Source organism: Lates calcarifer, linkage group LG9 (assembly GCF_001640805.2).
Source record: "Lates calcarifer isolate ASB-BC8 linkage group LG9, TLL_Latcal_v3, whole genome shotgun sequence".
NCBI lineage: Eukaryota > Metazoa > Chordata > Actinopteri > Centropomidae > Lates > Lates calcarifer.
The window spans coordinates 6,403,410-6,417,029 of record NC_066841.1 but is presented as its reverse complement, the minus strand read 5'-3'; the positions used below and the strand labels follow the sequence as shown (position 1 = coordinate 6,417,029).

Sequence of the window (13,620 nt, the reverse complement as noted above, 5' to 3'; positions counted from 1 at the left end):
AAGGGGCTAATAGCGCTATTGTATTCCAATAAGCCTTTTCCTGCTTCACATGGTTTAGACATGCTCCGCTTTTGAAAACATGTCAGAAGCATTCTCAGAGAGACAGAGAAAGTTGTGCATCACTGTGCGCTCTCCAAAAAGTGATTATTGTTGTCGTTTGAAAACGCAGGACATTCGTCACTTATCATTTTAACAGAGATATCAGTGCTAGCCATAAGACTTATGCTTTTATTATAACAGAATTTCCACATAGTTTGGTATCCAAACCTGCCAGCAAATGGGAATAAGCTATCATTAAAAACTTTTTAAAAAGTCTACCTTTCAGCTACAGGTTCAACCTCACAAAAACATGAGGGTACTTAGCTTGGGCTACTTGGTAACCTTGCGCTATATAGGCTCTCTGTTCACGCATAAATACCCTACTGTTTAAAAGAAACTGTATAAACAGTATAAATTCAACGCTAAAGCCTTCATAAATACCGAAGATAGCCTAGATAATAGAGACATTAGCTATATTGATTTTTCGTACGGAAAAATGGTTGGTTATTTGCTCTTAAAGGTACTCTTTTTTAAAAAAAAAATATTGTATCTCATCTCTCTATTGTGACGTCACCCGTTTCAATTGCTGCGGCCCGTGCGTGGCTCGCGCCCGCCCCGCGGCCCCCCTCCTGTCCCATCACAGCGAGTGCTCCCGTGGCGTCCGTCCGCGAGACAAAAGCACGAGCGATGACAACCTAAATTGGTTTGAAAAGGAGCAGATGGGGCTCACGCTCTTCTCTATGTCGCTCTAAGTCGCACAGATATAAGGCTGAGTGTGAAGGCGGTCCTGTCATGTTTACCAAGATGCTGTACTGAGAAAAAAAATGTCAGAGAACAAATTACAGCAAATATTAATGTCTAGCAGCCCTTTAACCAGTTTGACAGTTACTTACATTGTTAAATGTCTAATATTAAGTTTAAGAAGAAGTGAAATAAACAATGGATCAAGTAGGCTACGTTTTTCTCAACATTCAGTGTTTTCATGAGTTTGAGCCTTTATCTAAATGTAGCTGAATCTCTTCTTTGACAGTCTCCAATATTTCCAAAAAATGGGTGACATGAAAGTAAAAGTCTGTAACTGGTGTCTGTAAGTCTCACTAAATAAGGCTACTGACAAAAGTGTAAAAATCTTTTTAGACAAATTAAGGTAATAATCCAGACTGCAGATTTGGGAGGGAACATTTAAATAGGGCTCACAGACTGTACAGCTGAAATAAACGTACAGTAGCCATACTTACAGCTTTACTGCATCCCTGCTTACTTTGGCCCCATGGTCACTCTTTATTATTCCAGTTATTCTGACCTTCATGTATCATCAGAAACATACTGTTAAAAATGTTTTACTCCTACAGTTCATGAAAAGTGCCTGAGTGGTCAGAGACTATGCAAAAGTCTAATTCTAATGTATGCTAAAAAAATCTCCTTGGTAATGAACTATACACCGCAACACAAATACACCTACTGTTATGTTAGAAATGTTTGTATTTTACATTGTAAAACTTGCATCCTGTCTGTTACTTCTGGCATAAAGTTTTCCTTTTTAGTTTTCTGTCCCAGACATGAAACATGGGCCACAGAAGAATTTGTCCTGAAAAGAACTTCATCAAGTTGTTTTAATTAACAAGGACAATCAGTATTTGGGACAACACTTCTGTGCATTCCTACTCAGAATTAAATGAGATCCTTTTTTGCATCCTTCAAACATTTGCTGACGACCATGAGGCAGCTAATATCTGGGTTATAGACTTCATATTTAGGTCTGTGCCTTCATATCTGTAATTTGCCTGCATATTTTTAGTGGGAGAAGTAATTGAGCAGCAGCAATATGCCTGGTTTGAGAGCTTGGAGCAGGGCCGTAGCAAGGAATTCCTGTGCCACCCGAGAGAATACTGATCCAAACCCCCCATTTTGTTAAATTAAATAATCCTACACTGCAATTTTTTAGGGCCCTCTTCAGGTGAATTGTGCACTGCCGGTTATAGCATCGGGTGCTGGCTGGGAGCTCCTCTGACCCTCAATTACAACAGATGATATAGGCTACAGTATGCTTCCTGCTGCCTTTTATCTCCTGGGAGCAACCTGCACATGTATAGAGAGTCGTATTTCGAAAAACCTTCTCAGCGTTAAATGTGGGTATCAGCTGTACTGACAGACGTTATTCTGATCCCCAGACTGCCTGCCTGTCTGACTGCTGCCTCAGCCTTTATTTTCTCTTTCTCTGCCCCTATGGTCAGGCTAATGTTTTACTCCACACTGTGTCTGTGTTTAAAAGCCACATTTCCGATGCCAAAGCTCATCTGCTGGCTGTGTCTGGTGCCAGCAGTGGCTTTTAACATCAGTTTGTTGGTAATTAATTCACAACTCAAGGCTTTGTGTATCAAAAGTCACACTCCTGTGTTGTTTATTCCAGGGGTTTCCAAACTATTAAATGTCAAAGACCCCCCCTCAGGCATGTGCAGTGGACCAGCAGACACCCATCTGATGGCGACAGCTTGTACTGTACTTACAACTGTTTGTAGAGCTGTGTGCAGTGTCAAATTAATTTAAAATTCATATTCATTAAGTCACTAATATAGTGAGTAAATTGTCTAAACAAATCTGATTAACAAATCTTAAATTCTGTTTTGGGTCTGATGTATCGTCTTTATGGTTTAAGAGGCGATTTAGCGTTTGACCCTCTGAGACTTCACGGGGGTAGTTTCATGCACGCGCGAATTTGTGTGCAGTCCAGGCTCGTGCGTCCCCGACTTCTTCCGTCCGTCCGCTCGTGCCGTTAGTTTGACTTTTCCAGCATTTGAGTGGCAGTTAGCGAGACGTCTGCTCAGCTGGACGGGACAGCACAGCGCGTGAAGAAAACGAGAAATAAAGTGTGTGTGTGTGTGTGTTTGAAGAGGTGTGTATGTGTGTGTCCTGGATGGTGCGCTGAGCTCGCTCTACACGCCAATCAAACTCAAGGTAGGTGCGTTGTCGAGAGAGAGAGAGCGCAAGAGAGGGAGGGGAGAGAGAGAGAGAGGGAGAGTGAGACGGATTAGAACGGCGCGTGGTGCCTCGGAAAAGCGAATAAAGCCGGCGCGAGCGTCGCAGTTTACTCACATTTCACGAGCAGGCTCACTCGTCAGTTGGAGAAAAAAGCCGGTGCAGATTCCACGTTTGTCGGATATAATTCAGTGAAATCTGTTCGTTTATGCGATAAAAATGAGTTTTTCTAAACTATGTAGGATAAATCGACATCTCTCGTGACGGGGTTATTTTTTTTTGGCGCATTTGGGATTATTCCCGGGAGTCAGAGGTAAGGACTGCTTGACTGTTTCAGCTGTTGACTAAAATGTTGGTAAAATGACTGCATGTGTAATGCAGTGGGCAGAAAACAGGTCTCTTAAACGATTGAGAGGATGTGAATAGCTCACATTCCGTTACATTTCTTAACCTAATTTTAAATTACTGTGGCTAATGTCTTATTATTATTATTATTATTATTATTATTATTATTAGTAGTAGTAGTAGTAGTAGTAGTATTTTAATTTACAATTTTGTTACTAGATAAACTAATTGTTTGGTCGGTCTGTTCCGTGGATAAGTGGATATATAGGATGCATGACTAACTGACAAGCGCGGTACTTCAGTGAAGGCCTGCGCCGTTACATTACCTTGAATTAAACGGCTGAGCTGAAATTAAAAATTGTTAAAGATATTTTGCAACCAAACTCTGAATTCTTGCTTCAATTAGTTTATTGGCTCCTGCGTAGGTTGTTGTTCAGCCCACACAACTACACCATATTAGTCCATACTGCGCTGTAATAATTTGTTCAGAGTCATTCAAAAAGAGACTTTTTCCGTTTTGTTTTGTTTCATTTTGTGGCCTGTTGAATGTCAACTCCGATTATTCCGTATTTACATCACACTAATGCTTCATTGAATATAGTGTGTGAATAATTGGTAATAAATGTGTTAGCAATATATTTGTCGAAACTAACATTTCCCTGAAACAGTTGGGGGGAAAAAAAATATTTTTTCTGTAGTATTTTTTGTTCTTAAAGCACACCACAAATATGATGTACAAAAAGAGTTTAGATGTGCTGTAGGTAAAATGAAAATTTTTGAAATATACATTTAAGAATTTGCCATCTGCCATCAAAAACTAAAGCCAATTTCCAAGTAATATATTTTGTTCACTACTAAAAAGATTTTCACAATAAAGTTAAAATTGTGCTTTGTATTGCACATTCAAAACACTACAGTATCATTTGGTAAGATAATACAGCAGAGTAAATTTTGCTGTCACCCAGCATACTGAAAAGTTGTAGTATGTGCTTTCTCTTCACAGTAAATGTCATATTCATGATAATGCTTTTTACAGTATTTCTGAATAAATACGCACAAGAGGACTTAAAGAGAAGAGTAGACCGTGTGGCCCCTGAATGTGTTGAACTGTAAATATCAACAGTATGAGTGTACTTTCATTGTAACAATTATTTAAGAGGAGTGTGTTATCATTCTCTTTCATGATTTGCTCCTTAACCAACTGTTTTTTTTTTGTTTGTTTGTTTTTTGTTTTTTGTTTTTTTAAACACACAGTCAGGCACACACACTTATTACTTTAAAGTCAGAAATGGAAGTCATTATTCTAAAATGCTACAGAGACTATAATATTTGGGAAAATAAATTACTTGACTGGACCTCAAGAATTTACATTTTTTTAAATGGCAGAAAGTGACATAATTAGGTATTTGCATTGCTGTCAACCAACACCTCACTTAACTATTTGATTTAAACAAATTCGTGATATTTTTTACATTTTCTGTGCTTTTAATAATTTTGTATGAGTAGTTCAGATGAGAGCAGTCCCATTTTGGACACAAACTGAAATGTCATTCTCAAATTTAGTATCGATTTGAAATTATTTCCAAATTCACTGAGTTCTTAAATACATAAAATAAATAAAATAAAAGTGATAATAAGCTGACTGAGGCCTTTTAATTTAGATACACGTCATTCACATTTTGTCTTACACATTTCACAAGTATTTCTGTGTACACATTTTTGACAGAATAGACACATATTATAAGGAATTATAAACTATTTTGTTGTTTTTGTAATACAGAGAGAGAGGGCACATGTGTAAACTTTTACTAGAGGGTGTTTTATGGTCATTTCTAACATTTTTGCAACATGTTAATTTATTTTCTTTCTTTCTTTCTTTCTTTCTTTCTTTCTTTCTTTTCTCTCAGGTCGTTCTACAGTTTTCCTCCAATTATGGACAAAGCCCATCTTTCGAGTTCTAATGACATCATTATGACAAGCTCAACAGGACCCTACCAGCCGGAACCCCTGACTCCACCCAGACCCACCCACCACCACTCCTCATCCTCTTCTTTGTCCTCACCCTCTCCCTCCTCTTCCTCCTCACCCCTCAAGCCCAACCAGGTTGGCCAGGTCATCCTGTATGGCGTTCCCATCGTCTCACTGGTCATTGATAACATTGAGAGACTTTGCCTAGCACAGATTTCTAACACACTCCTCAAGAACTACAGTTATAATGAGATTCATAATCGTCGTGTGGCGCTGGGCATCACCTGTGTCCAATGCACTCCGGTTCAGTTGGAGATCCTCCGTCGGGCCGGTGCCATGCCCATCTCGTCACGCCGCTGCGGCATGATCACCAAGCGTGAAGCTGAGCGCCTGTGCAAGTCCTTCCTGGGAGAGAACTCGCCACCGAAACTGCCCGACAACTTTGCCTTTCGATGTGACACACGAGTGCGCCTGGGGTTGTCGTGGTAACTTCATCCCAGCACGCTACAACAGCTCCAGGGCCAAATGCATCAAGTGCTCTTTCTGCAATATGTATTTCTCCCCAAATAAGTTCATTTTCCATTCCCACCGCACACCAGACGCCAAGTACACCCAACCTGACGCTGCCAACTTTAACTCCTGGCGACGACATCTCAAACTCACTGACAAACACCCACCTGATGAGTTAGTTTACGCATGGGAGGACGTCAAAGCTATGTTCAACGGTGGCAGCCGGAAGAGAGCGCTACCCTCTACAGCCCAGTGTTCCTCCATGGGGCCTATGAAGACTATCCCAGGTTCGGTTGTGCCTCACATGATGGGACCTGACCTGGGTGCTCAGAAGAGGGCACGCTTTGAAGACGAGGATGATCTGGATGGAGGTAGTCTGTCTCCCCGTAAGACGCCGCGCAGCTACCCTGTCATCCCCGTCCCAAGCAAGGGCTTCGGCATGCTGCAGAAGTTCCCTCCCACGTCGCTCTTCCCCTCACCTTACCCATTCCCAGCATTTGGCCTCTGCCAGCAGAAAAAAGAGGACAGTGATGTTTCAGCTGGACAGAAAGGAGCAGGCTTGTCTGGTCTGTTATGGCCTGGCCGCAAAGACACTTTTTATCCTCCTTTCTGCATGTTTTGGCCACCAAGAGCAGCAGGAGGAATCCCTGTCCCCACCTACCTCCAGCCTCAGCCCAGTGCCCTCTCCTCCCTGGCAGACAACCCTTCTCTCAGGCAGGCCTTTCTGGATCTCTCAGACCCCAGTGAGCCTGGAGCTGTAGCTGGCAACGGAAATAGCGTCAGTGTGACCATGGCCTCTGGCAGTGGGACCGCCACACAAAGATCTGGGCTGTTTGACCCAGACTGTACAACGGTAACCCCCGACCTTCGCCCTGTGACGTCAGAGGGCTGGCTCAAACTCCTAGACACCCCGACCCTCCAAACCAGGAAGCCAAGCTATGGCTCGGCCTTCCGCCCCGTCATCAAGGACGCAGAGAGCATTGCCAAACTCCACAGCAACAGTGGTGCAACAGATGAGGACTTTGGGGTGGTGGTTCCAGGGTCAGACCGCCACCAGCGGTTATCGCCCACTAGCAGCTGTAGTTACGGAAGTGAAAGCGGAGGCGATGGAGAAGCAGAAGGAGGGGAGAGCGAAGAGGAGGGGGAGGTGGACGTGGAGTCGTCGAAGCAGGAGGATGAGGAGGAAGAAGGGAGTTTCACAAGCAGGCAGCCACAGACTCAGAGCAACCTGTATCTACCTCCGCTGAGCGACAGCGCAGGAGAAGAGAGGGGGAAGGAGAGAGGGAGTGGCGTTGTGTATCCCAGCACCTCCCCTCCCTCCTCCTCGGACCCCATCCAGCAGGAGTCCCCCAGCCTGCCTGCTTCCCCTCCAGCCAGCCTGCCTCTCTCCAGCTCCAACCCACCTCACCGAGAGGACCCAGCTTACAAAAACGTAAATATCCCCCCAGGCCACTTTAGCTAATTATTATTTAAATGATGCTGCAGTCAGGCAGTGATGTGATCTGCATAAGCAGATTGATAGGCTGGTTTCTCCCTGTAGAAATTGAAACAGTCACCCCACTCTGATCCCGGCTAATAGGCCCAGGCGTGGATTGTTTAATGGCCACGGTGTGTTTGTTCTCCCTCTGTCACCCCAGCCTGTTAGGGCAACTCTAATCTTTAACCTGTCGACTCCCACATTAACCAGGCCTCTGAGAGAGAGGAGGAGGAGGAGGAGGAGGGAGCGACAGACAGAGTTAAGAGGAGCATTTCAAACTAGAACAAGTTAGATCATTCACTGAGCAACATACTGCAAATACATCTCATTGATTTCAGAGAATCAGAGGAGAAAAGGGTGTAACCGTATACTCCAGTTACTGGCTGATAAAATAGCGCCAACAGTGGGGATTACATTCATCAAATGAGGAATTAAACCGTGTTGGTATAAAAAATAACCATCATATCAAAGAATCAAAATTATGCACACATTACTCTGCCTTATAAGACTTATATTCTGCTGTTTTGTAATTGAACTATATGACATAACAACAGGTATATGAAGTGTTAACTGACTACCTGTGATTTCCAGATTCACAAAAACAGAGACGAAGGACTACCTGCATACGCAACCAAAGACAACTCCAGCATTTCTGGTGAGCATTGATACTGTAATCTATTGTTTAAAAATATATATTTTTTTTAATTCTAAAATTTCAGATTATACATTAGATGAAACAGTAAATTATTCTCAGCATTATTGTGTTGCTTGCTTTGAAAATGTAATTGAATGCATCACCATTTTCAAACTGCAAAATAGTGTTAGCGCAAAAATTACATACATACATTATACGCTGTCTTTGTTTCATTAAGCATTTACGAGATTAAACCACAGTTTCTGTTTCATGTGTAATCTGCAAAAATCACTTTGCTTGCTCTGCTCGCACTCACTTTGTTTGTGTGGGCTGCTTGACACCACATCTTTCACCCTGCAGTTGTTTTACAGTGTCTTGGTTTCATCAAATGTTTGAACAGGTTTTTACGCTGTTCCATCAAATAGCATTACACAATCTATTTCAGCAAACTGTGACACACTATCTATTTCATCAGACGTCTGAGTCAGTTGTATTATAGCATCTTTGTTTCATTTATTGTCTGAGTGAGTGGTTTTATAGTGTCTCTGTGTCCCTGCGAGGCTCATATTCCTGTGACGTTTCATTTGCTCCCCTCATCTCCCACTCTGACCCTTTTGCTGGAGAAAATGTCTTCTGTGTGTTTGGTGGCGGTTCGCTCACAAACACACACATACACATACGCACGGCCACATGGCCCATATACGCACACACACATGCACAAAGGAAACAAACACCATGCACACACTTAGTTATCTCCATGTGTCCGGATAACCAGCTCAACCAATGGGCCTTACTGAACCTCTCCTCCTTTCTGTCTTCTCTGTTTCTCTCTCTCAGATGAAAACAAAGAGCAGAATAGTTTCTTTGCACCAGAGAGTGAGACGACAGCGCCGGACTACTGGAGGGAGAGTTCAGGTACATATACTCGCTTATGTTATTCCTCTTTGTGAGTGGTCGCTGGACAGCTGCAGCCTGGTGGAAAACAACAAATTAATCAATGCAGAAAAGACAGCAAAATGTAAAAAGTTTGGTAAGAGAATTATTACGATGGAAAGGTTAATTTGATTTCTGCGTTTGGTTTCACTCCTCAGTAATTTGAATCTCATGTCACAGAGCAACTGACGTCTTTATAGGACTGCAGATTAAATCCTCATATATAGTTTACATCAGAAAATTGATTAGAAAATTAGAACTACTGCTAACTGATAACTTCTCTTCAGTGTAAGAATATAATTTATTTACAGTCTGAGATGAAAAAAATATTAATATTGAAAGGTAAAGACAACACTTTGATTTATAAAATGTGTATTATATAATGGCATTAAAAGCTACAGTTGACCTTCCCTGCTGTAATTGAGCACAAACAACATAGATGAATGTATGCTTGTACATTTATAAAACAAACAAAACTGATTTAAAAAACTCTCACTTGGAAAAAAAATATGATTTTATATGCAAAAATTACAGTGACTTTTTTCTTATTGCACAAATGAGACTCTACTTAAAGCAGTGAGGCAAAGCTCCACAGTTTTCAGCTTCATCCACCTCAGTCTCCTCCTCCTTCTTCTCCTTGTGGATGGTGAGTTAAGGGATTCATAATAATACACAGAGAGATGAAACAGCGGTGGAAAGCTGCTCCTGCCGCCACTCTGCCACAGCTGCTCTCTTTAGCAGCGTTGTCGCCAGGGCTGTTACTCTTAGGGGGGCCGTTATAGTTCAACAAGAAAACATCAGCTCAGAGATAAGCAGCCGCGCTGGCAATCTCCATCCTAGACCCATATCGCCGCCGACATAATTGCCTTTTTTTCCCTTCCTCAGCGCAAAAAACCCTTTCCCGTTTGAAAAAGATCACAGCTTATTGCCTTTTTATATCTGTCAGGAAGACATTAAAAGTGCTTTATGACATCTGTGCCAACATTTATATCTACCCCCCACTCCCTCAACCCCTGCACACACACACACCGTAATGATCCCTGCGCATAATGTATAATGTATTTCGAAAAATTACACGAAACAAATTAAATGAGACCACCTTTCCCCTGATTGCCAAACGTCTCCCTGGGCGGTGGGAAGCTCTACGTGATTAGAAGGCCTGATTCCTCCGAGTCCCACCCCCCACCCCCCCTCCACTGTCTTTAAACTCTCTCTCTGTTTCTAGGGAGAAAAAATAATCTAATTTTCCATTTATGTAATGCAAACCGCCTTGGCTTTGACTATTCACGGTTAATTGACTGTCAAACGAGGTTGTTATCCTCGGGCACTGTCTGCAAATTTGCTTGTCAAATGAGACAGAGAGAGGAGAGGAGAGGAAAGGAGAGAGGAGAGGAGGAGAGAGAGGAGAGGAGAGCTCTCTCTGTTCTAAATGAGAGAGAGAGAGAGAGAGAGAGAGAGAGAGAGAAGCATAGGGTAGGCTTAAGGAACCAAGATATGAAATGACTGGAGGAGAATGTACATATCGAGGGTGCTGGATCGCTTCATTTAAGGCGTTCAATGCCTCATTGTCACAATTCAGACATTAGCGCAGATACACACGTACACACAAAACAATACAGACAGTTTTCAAATTGGTAAATTTGAAAGCAGCATGTGACGGAGATGTTTGTTAAAATAAGGAAGACAGAAGATAGTGAAGTTGTCAAGCAACAAGTAGATCGCCTCAGGCAGTAACAAAGCTTTAGAAAGTACACCAACAAAGAATACATCATATGAAATGCTGTGTAACTGTGGTAATACTATTGTTCACAGATTTACTGTTGTTCTATGCTCCTGCACTCTTTGTAACTGCATGAGCATAGAACAATTCATCTGCCCACAAAATGGAAACATTGACATAATGCAACAGTTTGAGAGCGCAATAACCTACAAGCTTAACGTTTTTGACAAAAAGGACACAATGTCCACTTAAACCTTTACTTATCAGCACAGACTTTCACTTCTGCTTTCAGAGCTACACAATCAGTTCATTCTAATTTCACTCTCTGAACGCTAGTGTTTTCCTCTATGCTTAATAAAATGCTTTTTGATCTGACAGCAAGAGGAGACAGAATATGCCACAGTGTGAATGCAGTAAATGTCTCAGTTACCACAAACGTACACTGACACCTAGAGGCCAAGGAGTGAATTACAGTGCCTCACTAAAGACTTAGAGATGAGGAGAGCATTAGGAAACGGAGCAGGGTTCACTTTGTTAATGCAGAAATACAAGGAGGATACATTCAGAGAAGACTAATGGGACTGGTCCATTACAAGAATACATTCATGTCAATCGAACATGATTTACGAATGAAATATATTTTGTCTGGTGATGTGGCAGTGCACAATCAAACGACATCTGCTCTTGGTGCCAAATGTAACCGATATACTGTAACTACCTCTGACTTTAATGTACAAAAATCAAAATTTTAAATCTCTCTGTGTTTTCAGGGGATCCAAACCAAGGTGCTGCTTCTCCTGTCCCACTGAAGAAGGACGTGGAGAACATGGAAAAAGGTAAAGACTGTTCATTTGAGTAACACAGGTTTTAGGTGAACATTCCCACTCCTCTTAGCTGTAACACATAAAAATCTTTTCGCCCAATCCTTAACACTTAATATTAAATAGAGGAATCATAAGAGTAAGATATATTTCACTGTATTTATTTATTTCATGTCTCTCTCTTCTTCTGCTCTTTCCTGGTCTTGCAGAGGAGCTCCAGAAGGTTCTGCTGGAGCAGATCGACTTCAGGAGGAGACTGGAGCAGGAGTTTCATGCTCTGAAGGGCACCTCACCGTTTCCTGTCTTCCGTAAGTCTCTTTTTTCCTCTCACCTCTCTTTTTTTCATACTCTGAGGAGCAGCGTCTCCTTCTCTGTCTTTTTTAGGTTCTTTTCCATTTTGTCTTCAGTACCCGTCTGTCTTTTTTCACTCCTCTTTTACTATTCTTGTCCCCTATTTTTTCCATCCTTCTTCCCACATCAGCTGTCTTTAACTCAAATGATATAGCTGCTCAGGCTAATCATAGATTTTTACACTCATTTCAGATAATTTTCAAGACCAGATGAAACGAGAGCTCGCCTACAGAGAGGAGATGGTCCAACAGTTACAGATGGTAAGACTACTAATGATACAATTAGTGCTGAACACTGATGGAAAATAAATATCTCTGCTATGCCTTTAAATGACAAATAAAACATCATTTTATAGATACAGTAATTTAAAAAAAACCTCACTGATTGCTTTGAAAAACAGTCTTGGTAATGATTTTGAGTAGGAATATAATTAAGACTAATTATGAAGCACTTCTCAATAAGATGTAGTTCAAACAAGAAATAAAGCAATCAAAAATGAATAAGGAAATGTGAAATAATAACTCAATTACCACTACAACTACGGTAGATTATAAACATAAATAAGACATCCTAAAGTGTGTTTTAAAACTAAAACAGAAATTAAAAGAAGAAGTAAAGACATCAATAGGACTCAACTGGACGCTTGTGCTGCTGCTTACTTGTCCATCAAAAGGCAAAGCCAATCATCTAGTTTGTCTTTCATGGGTGAGAAGTTCCTCTGCAGCCATCTGAGTGTTTCCGTCCACATCAATCACCCGCGCAGCTGGCAGACACTCTGACAGACGGTGTTTGTCTTTGCTTTCTGACACTTGCAACAACTGTACACGCTTGTGCGCACATGATCGCAAGCCCCCGCACGTGCACCAAAACACACACGGAGAGTGCGCCGCATTCATGTAACCACAAAGTCACGCGACTGATGTGGCATTCTAGCTCATTTATAAGCATGTACGTGCACGTGCGCACATAAAATGTTCAAAATTGACAAATGTGTCTGGAAGAAGCAGATGGATCTGTCTGAGAGTAATGACACATTAATTTCACATTCAAATGAACTCCAACAAAAAAAATGATGTATGTTGCTGCTGCATATTTTAGAATTTTGACTTATTTTCGTGTATAATTGTGACGAAATCTTTATCATGTTCCATTTGTTTCAAAAATAGGAAAATGTGTTTTTAAGATGTGAATTTTTGAGACAGAACAATGTATTAACCCTAAGTGTATATGTAAAAGTCTTGTCTGTTCGGAATTAATCCAACTTTTGCCTCTAACTTTTGTTTCTTTCAGATTCCCTACGCAAACATCATCAGAAAAGAAAAGATCAGCTCACATCTCAACAAGTAGCTAAAAGGTGACTGTTTTTTGATTTGATAATGCTGCCTTTCATCAGGACCTTTTTTATGGTTTGACAATTTACAGCCAGACCAGACCAAAACATACAATACAGTATCTGCAAATTAGACTGATGTTGTTTTACTAAAGGTGGTGATTTAAAGATGAAAGTTTGCTGTGGAAGGTGCTTGACAATTAGTTATTGTAGCCCTTTATTGTAACTCTTAGGACCCATCAGTCTCTGAGAAACACTAAACCAGAATCTGACACTAATGTTTGATTTTTATTTATTTATTGTCTTTACAGGCAGAGTCAAGAAAAATCCATCTGAGAGTAAGAAGCTGCTTGGATTTCTGTGAATGTTCCAAGAAAAAAAAAGTTCAGAGGAAAACTGACAGAGAGATAAAAGAGAAAGACACAGACATATATATAATATACATTTTTTAAGTATTCCTGGGACAGCGATTATGTGGCTGCTTTTTCCGCACCACCTCTGTTAATAGCCCTGCAC

General features: G+C 41.2%; 1 protein-coding gene across 1 annotated transcript; it reads left to right on the top strand.

Annotated features, from left to right (window-relative positions):
* The first annotated feature begins 5,292 nt into the window (after positions 1-5,292).
* skor2 (SKI family transcriptional corepressor 2) lies at positions 5,293-13,129 on the top strand. Its single transcript, XM_018680612.2, is given in 8 exon segments — positions 5,293-5,775; positions 5,777-7,270; positions 7,907-7,970; positions 8,787-8,864; positions 11,373-11,438; positions 11,633-11,731; positions 11,967-12,034; positions 13,065-13,129. Coding segments are annotated over 8 exon segments (2,409 nt in total). The 3' UTR covers positions 13,122-13,129.
* Positions 13,130-13,620: the final 491 nt, after the last annotated feature.